The 10,751-nt window shown below is 50.5% G+C and overlaps 1 protein-coding gene across 2 annotated transcripts in view; it reads left to right on the top strand.

Moving 5' to 3' along the window:
* The first annotated feature begins 301 nt into the window (after window positions 1-301).
* LONRF2 (LON peptidase N-terminal domain and ring finger 2) overlaps window positions 302-10,751 on the top strand; it is a 35,161-nt gene continuing 24,711 nt past the window's right edge. The window contains exon 1 of one of the 2 annotated variants that reach the window (XM_075738078.1): window positions 302-1,426. In XM_075738078.1, coding sequence (XP_075594193.1) covers window positions 643-1,426 — 784 coding nt within the window. In that variant the 5' untranslated portion in view covers window positions 302-642. The remainder of the gene's footprint in view (window positions 1,427-10,751) is intronic. The other variant, XM_075738069.1, reaches the window with a different exon arrangement.

Raw genomic sequence — 10,751 nt, 5'->3', positions numbered from 1 at the left:
AACCGGGTGGAGCCGGGGGCGTCCGGGCGCCGAGTGGGGCCCGGCGGCGGGAGCAGCACCGCGGCCGCACCCAGCGGGGGGATGGGGAGGCATCCCCGGCGAGGAAGCGGTTAAGGGCCAGGCACCAGGAAACGGGAAGGAAGAGGCTGAGCCCGGCAGGAGCCGCACAGCGGAAACCCCCCCCGCCCCGCCCCAGCCGCGAGCCGCCGGCGCCGGCGGGCCGGGCGCACGTGCGGGCGGGGCGGCGCGGCGGCGGGCGGGCACGTGCGGCACCAGCACCTGGCGGCGGCGGCGGCGGGCGGGCCCGTAGGGAGGGAGGGAGGAAGGAAGGAAGGAGCGCTCCCTCGGCCCCGCCGCCCCGGGGGAGGGCGGTCGGAGGCGGCTTACACAACCGGCCGTCCCTTACATAAGCCGGGAGCCGGGCCCGCGGGGGCGGAACGAGCCGCCCCCCATCTCTCCTACCCCTCCGCCGTTTTTCCTTCCCCCCCGCTCCCGGCCGGGAGCCGCCCCCCTGCTGCAGCGATGTGACCCGCCCCCTCCCTCCCTTCCGTGGCCGTCCCCTCCCAGGAAGGAGCCGGAGTCGGCAGCGCCGCGGGCCCGGCATGGAGTAGGGCGGCCCGGGGCCGGCGGCGCCGCGCGGGCATGGAGCTGGGCCCGGGGCCCTGCGCGCTGCCCCCCCCCGCCGCCGGGACCGGGGCCGGGGCCGGGTCCGCTGCCGCGACAGCGGCGGCGGGGGGACCCTGCGCCGAGATGCTGCAGGTGGCGGAGGAGGCCTTCCGCGGCGGCAACTTCGAGCTGGCGGCCGAGATCTACGGCTCGGAGCTGGCGGGGCTGCCGCAGCCCGAGCGGGGCCTGTGTCTCCGCCGCGCCGACGCGCTGGCGCGGGCCGGCCGCATGGCCGAGGCGCTGGACGCCTACGGCGCGGCGGCGCGGCTGGCGCGGCTGCGGCCTGAGGAGCTGCGGGAGCTGGCCGAGAGCTTCGCCCTGAGCATCCGCGACAAGGAGCTGCGCCTCCCGCCCTGGGGAAGCGGCGGACCCGGCGGCGGGACGGAGGGTGAGGGGCTGGGCGACCCGGCGTGCTGCCGTCCGCCCGAGCTCTTCGCCTGCCCGCTGTGCCGGCGGCTGCTGTGCGAGCCGGTCACCCTGCACTGCGGGCACACCCACTGCCGCCGCTGCGCCGAGCCCGGCGACTGCGGCCGCTGCCACCGCCCGCGTCGCCCCGTCGAGACGACCCCGGCCGCCGCTACCGCCTCGCCGCCATCGCCCGCCGCCCGCCCGCGGGTCAACGTGGTGCTGGGCAACCTGCTGCACAAGTGGTTCGGCGCCGAGAGCCGGGCGCGGCGGCTCCGCGCCGAGGGCGACGCGCTGCGGGAGCGCCAGGAGCTGCCGGCCGCCCTGGAGAAGTACAACCAGGCCCTGGAGATGGGTGAGCGGCGGCGGGAGGGGGCGGAGGAGGAGGAGGGGGCGAGCCGGGAGCAGCGCTGCCCGCCGGCCCCCGGGCTGCGTGTCCCCCCGCAGCAGCAGCAGCAGCCGGGCGGGGAGGGGACTTGTGGCGAATGGTGGGAGAGGGCACCTGGGGGAAGTTTTGAGAATGAATCCTCCCAGCGGGTCTCCTCACCGGCCTCTGCCCCCCAAGTGAATGGCTATTTTTGTTCCGCTGTTATTTTTGTCCTTGCTCAGAAGGTGCCTGGCGTTTAGCTGCCTGCAGTCGATGACTCATTATGCAGTATTTCTAGAAAACCCGCTTTCCTATTTGTGGGGAAACCATCTTTTAGTAAAGGATACGCAGTAGTAGTGGTCGTGTTAAGCCCTCCTGCGGCTTCGTAGAGGAAACCGTGTGTGGATAGAATTCATTCAGCTCCATGCAGTTGCATCTTCAGCAAAACGTAGCCTTTGAAAACACTTAATGAAATAGCGGTAGGCATAAAGGCTCAGAACATTTATGCTATGCAAAATATTCAAACTAAATCTGCATTTTGACTTGTGGAGATCGCCTGCCTATATGTTGAGTGTAACCTCTTTATAGGCATGCGGTATGTCTGCGTGCAGGGTATTCTCTGAAGGGCCTGGGTTTAAATAAAAAATGGCACGGTCTGCCTTCCTCCTCAGCCAAACCGATGGCAGCCTTAGTTTATCAAAGCTAGGTTGTTTTCAGTCTGTGCGACGAGTAGTAGGTGGATCCTGCTTGCTCGGTTGTAGCCTTATAGTAATGCTTGCGTGCGTGCTCCCAGCTTGTTTGCTCTGCAAGTGGTGGGGGTGGTACAGCACCATGAGTAGCTAAACCGCCTGGAGAGACGCATGGAGCTGGGATCTCAGCAAATCCCCCGGGATCTGCCACTCCTCTGGTCCGAGCAGGATGGGTGTCTGGTTTAATTGGGGAGGGAGAGGGAAGAAAGCCTCAGCGGTGTTAACAGAGGTGAGATCCTGTGGGTAAATCTCTTCGGAAGACAAATGAAATGTAGGGAAACCTGTGTCTCTCCTTGGTGGAAGAGCTTCTTCCCTACTTTGAGTAAAATTGCCTTCCTAGTTTTTACATCTAGGGACAATTGTCTGTGTGATTTTTTTTTTTAATTGTTTTCCTGGCTGCTGTGGAGAAGAACACATCATTATTATGCTAGTCCTTGACTCTCTTTCTTTTTTTCTGTGGTTGCATGATAGGCGTCTGAGATTCATGTGTTTGGGATAGTGTAGCCTACTATCACCTCACAGCTGATGCTGGCCGTGGAAAACATTAGTTCTGCTATTTATTCGACTTTTTCTAGCTAGAAGTGACAAGTTTTCAGTCCTAGCTGAGTCCTCTCTATAAAACCATTACATGGTTTAGCTGAAGTAATCTCTGTTAAAGTAGGGCAGGATGGAGAGCCCAGGAAGGAAGGTGAAGCAGAGGGAGGGGAGAGGCTTAATGTAGGTCACTGGTGGATACAGCGAGTTTTCATTAGTGGAGCCTCTTAATGTTTTGGGTTCAGGGTCCCACTGCTGGGGAAAATAGCATCTTATTGATGAAATAAGTGCTTGATGTGATTTTTAGAGAACTGCTGCTCACTGTCGCGTGTGCTTCTTGCTGTGTCTGCACAGGGGTGGAAGGAGTGGGAAGACCATAACTGTAGTGTGCTGCTAGTGCTCTCGCACAGCCTGTCCTTCCTCGTCCTGTCCCTGGAGCACATATCTCCAGCCGTGGCTGCTGTGCACTGGGGTCTTGAGATAACTCTCTTCCAGTGTCCTTATTTCTGTCTTCTGTGATTTCCCAACCATGCCGGGAATCTGTTCAGAAACTCCTCGCTCTGTCAGTGTTGCTAAAATGACTTAAGATTTGTTTTTCTTTAATTCTAATTAAAAATAATAGCAGGTACCTTGCTAGCTTTTGAAATCCTAAAACCATAGGCTGACATGTTGTAACTTCCTGGTAGCAGATCCAAATTCCTGTTGCATAAGGGCAGCCCACCCCCCAGCTCTTCACCTTTTTTTTTTCCTGTTTCGTGTGTGTCAATGCTGTTTTTCACTGGTCGATCTGCTGTCTGAGCCTCACATTCTGAAATTCTTGCCACATGCTCATCAGGTACTGCCTTTTGGCTTGCTGGAGTTGCCTTCAGGCTTTCCAGCCAAGTATTGCAGTAAATAGGGGGGAATAAAAAAAAAAGAAAAACATGGCTGTTCTCTAACTGTTCAGTACTACTTAAGTGTTAGCATATGGGCAACTTGAAATGCTTATGAGCCACTCTCAGGTATTTAAGGCTTTTAATGTGTGAGAAAATAACTGGTTTTTTTAACCTCCAAATGCTTATGTATTACTGTTGAGAGTCAAGGGCATGGGTATCCTTTTAATTTCTTTTTAGAGACTGAAGGCACACAAACACATTGATTATACAATTGCTGTATAAAGTTAGGTAAAACTCCAGGTTTCTTGGCAGGACGTACTGTTCAGTGGGATTTTTTTACTGGTGTTTCTTGTGGAGTACTTTTCCTGCTCCATCTGCAGCAACTAGCTTTGTGGGATGTAATATTAAAGCAAGTTTTCCAGTTACAGATCACTTCTCTTATTCTGGTTGTGACCTTCTGTCTTTTAATTTGCATTTTAGTTCCTGAGGTGCTTCAAGTCTAAACTATCAAAGGCTTCTGTCATGTAGCCAGTACACCTATTTGTAATACAGTTTGGAATATCTGATCCTGATTTCAGGTCTCAGAAGAGGTCTGCATGCCTTCAAGTTGCCAGCTTCTTCCAGTTGAACTAGTTAGTCTTGCAAAAGCTTACCCTTAGCGAGTATGTTCATCTTTTGTCCTTAACTGGAGTCTGCAGTGGATTCAAGGGTGGTTGTGTGGGGTTTTTTGTTGTTCTTTTTGAGAAAATCAGCTATTACTATTTGATCCTTCTAGTCTTCTTGAGTTGCCCACAGCTTGGTGATCTCTGCTGTTTTAAACAAAGTCGCTGGCTTTTTTGCTACCATAAACATTGGAATAGATCCCTCATTATTGCAAGGTATCTAATTACCCCAGCTTCAAAGCAAGCACATGTCAGGCTGCTTGAAAGGAAGCATTTGTTTCCAGCTGGATCGCTCTTTGTGCCAAGCTTTATGCTCTTCAGCCATCATATCAAGTATTGTCCAAATCTTGCTCTCGGGACTCTTCCCCACACAGATGAAATTCAGAGAGCTGGGCAATCAGAGGTGGGCTTCTTCTCTTCCATCCCTTCTCTTCTAACTCATCTGATTATATGAACACTTAAGTCAATTAAAATGAAATATATGCTCATATACGGGTGCAGAGTCTGTGGGGTTTGGGTTTTTGGGGTGTTTTGGGGTTTTTTGGGGGGTTTTTTGGTTGGTTTGGGGGCTTTTTTGTGCAGTAGGTGCTTTCTGCACCCTTTTCCCCCTCACCTGCTGCTCTCTGATGGAGATGTTCTCTGGAGGGACTGTGCCTGGGGGGGAGTACAGTTGTTTCTGTGTATCCAGGCATATAGACCCTTCAAGCTGTGTGTCTGAAACTAAAGGAAGCTAGATTTCAGTGACAAATTAACATGGGTATTTTGATGATGTGCTTTTGGGAGTCTGTTTTGTTTTGTTCTTTTCTAGATCTAGAAAGCAATTCCCAGTTACAGAGGTAGCAGGTGGCTGTTGCTTCATAGGGAAGATAATGAATAGGTCTTTTCCCGAGTACCATGTGTAACTGCATACGGCCAAAGATTGTATCACGGCAGGGGTGAGAGCACGACAACAAAGTTCACTCTTAGGGAACAGTATTTATCAAAAAAAAGCTGTCTTGTGCAGGCCAAGTAGAAACATCTTGTACAGTTTGTGCTAGTCTGGCTTTAAAATTAGATGCTTTATGGCTCTGAAGGAGACTGAGCTCTCCTCGGGGTGTGGGCACGCTCGTAAGCAAGCACACACAGAGCGTAAGGGGGTTTGGGTGGCAGCGGCTCGTGCCTGCAGCCAGCATTTCTCTGTGCCCCCCTTTGTACTGAGGCAGCCTGCTCGCATCCTGCGCCTTTCCTGTCAGTAAGCCTGAAGGTGCCCGCTCGGAGGTAAAAAGCCCGGTGGCACTTGCTGCTGCCGTTGTTTCTGTGCCGGCAGTTGCAAGTCTTCGTCAGTCTCGCAGCCTGCGCGCAGGGCTGGGGCTCTGCTGGGAAGTGCCGTGTCCCCGCTGGACGCCTGACCCTAACCCGAACGAGCTGCTCTGGATGGGGACGGATGGCCGTGCCTCGGCTCCTGCTGGCTTGCCTGCTGCACGCTGTGCAGTCGTGTCTGGCTCCCGTGTCTGGCACACGTCGTATCTGGACACCGGCATGCCAGCACACCTCAGTTTTGTGTGAGGCACGTTGGCTCCGGCGTGTAATTACCCACCGCTGCAAAGTGTCCCTTTGGAGCCTGCCAAGCCTGAGGAGCATTGCTGTCTCTGGAGAGCAGCAGAAGCTGCAGCAATCCCTTGGAGTGGTTGTGTTTACTTCTGGTGTGATGGGCTCTTTCTGAGCAGAAATAGGTTTCTCCTGGGAGGGAGGAAAAGCTGATGCACATAACTATGCCCAGCGTTTTAATTCCACACGCCCCAGTGGGTTCAGAGTAAGCATGTGGGAGATAAAGCTCAGCTGTATCAGAGAGTTTTAAAAACACAGTGGAGATCAGGATAGGTGTATGTGCAACGGGGGCCTTTTCTTCTCAAGTCCTCTACGTGGATCTCTGCTTCCAGTGGGTAATGGACTGTGCAGGAAAGGCCAAGGAGAGGAGGCGAGTTTGTATCAAGCCCGATGTAGTATCAGAAATAGCGTGCCGCAGGGCAAGCAAGGGAGATGCTGCTGGGGGCTGGAGATGCTCCATCTCTCATTTCCTGGGGCAGAGAGCTGCACACTGACCCCCAGCCCACAGGATGGTGTTTGGGGCATTGTAGGAGCTTTCCTGAGCTTTGGTGGAAAGAGGATGGTCTGCCTCTCTTGGGCAGACCTCTGGAGGTTTCTCTCTTCTCATCCCATCAGAGGTTCATCATAAATTGGCCTGATCCAAAAGAAATCTTAATGTGGCCACTCAGCACTAACTTATTTTGTGGTCAAGCAATTCATGGAAATTTATCTGGTGCCTTCCAGATTCTCCTTTCATAAGAATTGAATTGAGAGGGCAGGGCAGGCCAGGAGGCAGTAGAGAAGAGCTGTAAAGGGAGCATCAGGTGTGTGAGGACAAGGTCTCGGGCCAAAATATGCCTGTTCTCAAGCAGATGGAGCCTCCTGGGATGGTGTCAGTGCTCGTTCCTGCTCCCCAGGCTTGCTCACTGGGCTGTTTTAGGTAGTGTGCTGGGGGCTCACCTGCTCGGGGTCCCCGTACCCCTGTTGCCATCCCATGCCAAGCGCTGAGTTTGCGTGGTGAGGGGGTTGGTGCTGCCTCCATGCTCCTGAGCTTGTAGCTGCTGTTTTGCTTGGCTAGCAAGTGGGATGGTTTGGCCTCAATATAGAGTATCTGTAAACCATCATGGCCTTCTTTTCCTATCCTATCTCCTCTGGTCAATGTAGACAGTTGTTCACGTCAGTGTCTCTGGAAACAAATTCAATTGCGCTACTATTGGCAAACTGGCTAGGTAGGTGGGTAGTTGATGTGCATCATTGGCTTTTCCTTCCTTTCTGCCTCCCTTTTACATTGGTAACTCTCAAACAGGTAAAAAAAAAACCCAAAACCCTAGCAGTGTTGCACATAGAAAATAAGGGTCTTGCTACATCTCTTGCCCTTCCATACTGGCTCTCAAGATGTTAAAGCTATAGACCTTCAGTGCAAATTGATTCAAGAGCAACTGCCATGGATTTTCTTGCTAGGTAAATGCCAGGTTGTGAGGTTGCACTGCTTCCTGGAGAGCATGGCATAGGTGAACTTCCAACCAAGCAGTCTTGGGAATTGAGCTGAGTGCTTACAGCCACGAATAAGAGAGCTATGGGCAAGTGTTTTGCCATGCCCACCAAATTATTTGTATTTTCCTTCCAAGCCTGCTTCCGGATTGTTTCAGATAAGGGGGAAACAATGATCAGAATTTGTTGGTGGGGTGGTGGAACATCCTCTAGGTACTGTCCTACTGCAGGCCTGATGGTTGAAGGGTTTCTTAGTCATGGGAAAAGGTCAAGGTCAGAAACAGCAAAGAGGAGTCCCTGTCTGCAAAGGGAAGCTGCTGAACTCCAGAAAGCCGTGCTTAAATTTTTATAAAGGTGTCTGATGCTATAGTATACATTTTATTAATTCTGCTGCTGTTTTCTAAGGACTTGCAGTCCTTAGTGAAGCACTTGTGCTGAGGTCACGTTCAGAGAAAGCTGCTAGAGAGTGTCCACATGCACCTACATGCAAATTGTGTATTAAGTACACTTTAGTCTCTTTTGTGCACTATTTCTAGAAGATTGCTATTAGAAGATAAGGTTGGTTGTCTTTCTGATGTGGTAAAAAAAGAGGTTGCCCAAATCTTCCTTCCTCACAGGGTTTTGGGAATGCTTTCTGGTTTCCAGTACTAAAGGAGGAAGTCTTTGATGTTGTACCAGCCATTTAAAAAAAAAAAAAAAAAAGGCAAGCACCATGGTAGACAGCTGTCATGACTCTTGGAACTGCAAACAGCAAATGGTTCAGTCATTTTAATAATTTATCAGAAGAATATTTAATTTTGGTGCTCCTAAAGGAAAGTATGACTTCTAAGTAAAGAATGAGAGGTAGTCTTTCTGAAATTACATGCTACAAACGTTAGTAGATGCTTGCTGCTTAGAGGATTTGTGCCGAAAAAGGAATTTTCCCATCCCTCTGTAAAAATGTCTCTTGGAATCTGCTTAAAGTGTATCTCCAAAACCTGTTTGTTCTGTTTTACAGGGGCGGAAAAATGTGTAAAAGTAGGAGTCAAGGTTACCTAGAGACTGTTGCAGTAGTCTGAGTGTTATTTTTAAACTTAAAATATTTTTCAGACTTATGTCCCTCAGCTCCCCTTCCTTTTTTTTTAACCAAGGTAGTACTTGAAAAATAGTAGTAAATATTTCATATATGACACTACTGGAAACATGTCAAGTACTTCAGAGCAGGCGCTCGTATTTGTAAAGAGCTTGTGGCTGAAAGCTCAAACCCTGTAGTTGGCTCTCTAGAAGCTTTGCCCTCTTGCAGGGGCTCTGCTGAAGGCAGGGGCTTTGCCGGGCTGCAGGACTGGGGCCGTGGTGGGCAGGAGGCTTATCCAGCACGGGCACGAGGGGCAAGAGGCACCATGCTGTATAGTAGACAGTCTTTGGGTGTGGTTAAGTAGTTAACATTGCTCATGTAATTTAGTTGTGTACTACTTAAGATAGGGTATTGCCCTCTATGTATGTAACCCAGATGTAATTTCCTATAAATAATTGAACTCCTTCAGCAATCCTAGAGAACGAAGTATACATACGTATAAGAAAGTCTGAAGAATTTTTGAAGTCTCTTCAAACAGCATATTCTCTTTTTCTTTGGCTGTGATAAAGCATAACAGGATGTCTTTTGCTTTTGGAAGAAGACATTTATAGAACTGACTTACGCTTCCTAATCTTAAAACTAGTAGGGTACTGCACCGTTCTTTTTCACTTTTACAAGTGTATTAAGTGATTGGCTCTATTTGAGGCCAGAAGTAGTGAGGGAGTAACTGAGAAACAAGAAGGTCCTTTTTGCAGCTTGGAGAGTCAGAAATTCTGGGCTGAAATAAGCTTTAACTGGAAAAAGAGGAGGTTGTAGATACCTGAAGAGTAACTGGTAGAAATGGACCTTATGTACTGATTGTGACAAAGGCAGCAACTAGGTTATCACCAGTAAAGTCATATTATGATAGAATATCTGGCTGTAAATTGATCTTCTTAGCTATGGCCATGGCAGACCTACTTGGCTGGTCCCCCCTGGCTGTGAAGCACAAGGTGTCTTTGGAATCTCCTTGAAATCACAGGTTCACGTGCACCTAGCACGGCTCTGTGTTTCTGTGGGGGTCAGAAGTTTTCTTTGGGTGCTCTGGAGATCAGGCAGGGGACTGACCTCTTGGGGTTAAACCCCCCCCCCCCTTGTTTTGGTTTTGAAGCTTGTTTGTTCCATCTTCATACTTGAATCTGCAGGCATCTTGCTTTGGGACACTCTCTGTACCTCTGACTGAGACTTTGGTAGGAAACATTACCTGAACCCCTAACTAAATGCTGGGAGAACTAGTAAGCATGGAAAATGAGTCACATTTCTGTACTTCATGGTTTTATTATACTAGTGCCAAGCACGGATGGACTGGGGGTACGTCACCTGAAGCAGTGCCCAAATGTTCAAAAAGTAGAGTGGGAACTGAAAATACAGGGAGGAGGTGTTGATTCATGCTGTTCTATCTGGAGAGAATAGCACGTATCTAGCAAAGTCTCAGAAGATTAGGATTTGGATAGGAGGGAGCAATGATCTAATATATTAGTTCTCTGCTGGGACATCCTTGAATTGAGGACTTGTGCTGTACCATGCAATTCATCACTTAATGGATTTGTAAAGAAGGTTATTGTTGGCTCTGCAGTTGTGGAAATGCAAAGTAAACTGTGGGTTAATGTAACCGGTCTGACGTGCTTCTGCCTCATGAGGGTAGAGGTACAACATGAAAACAAGGGTGCAAAGTTAGCTGCACCTTCTTTGTAGCAGGTCTTCTTCCAGGTAGTGTATAACCTTCCTTACGGTGTTTCTCCTGAGTAATGATGGGAGTAGTGATTAGCTGTGCTCAGTGGAGATGATAGTCCAGCTTTAAGTAACGTATGGAGCTTCCTAGCTGCAGACTTACTGAGCCTGAAATAAAACTGGTGGGAACCTAAAGCATTTTGTCCAGAACACAGAAAAATCTATGTTCTTAGGTCTGGGCTTTTGAACAGCAAAATAGAGAGGCCCAGAGAGAAGTTAGTTCAGTCTTAGAATTGTATGTTCTTAAGAATAATCCAGCTAATCTGTCGCCAGTGTCTTTTCTCTCAGTCAAAGTGATAATATGAGGGAGTTTCTTGATGTCTCCGTGTCCCCCAGACCAGAGGGCACCTAAGCAAGTGTGCTGTAGGGCAAAGAAGCAGGTGGGTGGATGTCCTGTGTCTTTGGGTGGGAAGGTAAGGGGGAGAGCATTGCCGCTTCAATCCTGCTAGCGAAGTGGTAGCTGCAATTTGTCCACCCCGGTTTAAATAGATCTCCTCTGCTTTTTCATCTCGGTGCGCTGTGCGCTTAGAGGTGAAGTGCAGAGGTGAAGCCCGGATCAGGTGCGGAGCAGCTCGGTGGCTGCATAGTGCAGACGAGCCGTACTGGGGCTCT

Source organism: Balearica regulorum, chromosome 1, assembly GCF_011004875.1.
Source record: "Balearica regulorum gibbericeps isolate bBalReg1 chromosome 1, bBalReg1.pri, whole genome shotgun sequence".
In the NCBI taxonomy this organism is placed as follows: domain Eukaryota; kingdom Metazoa; phylum Chordata; class Aves; order Gruiformes; family Gruidae; genus Balearica; species Balearica regulorum.
Note: the sequence above shows the minus strand (reverse complement) of the source record. Positions and strands in the feature narration are given on the sequence as shown.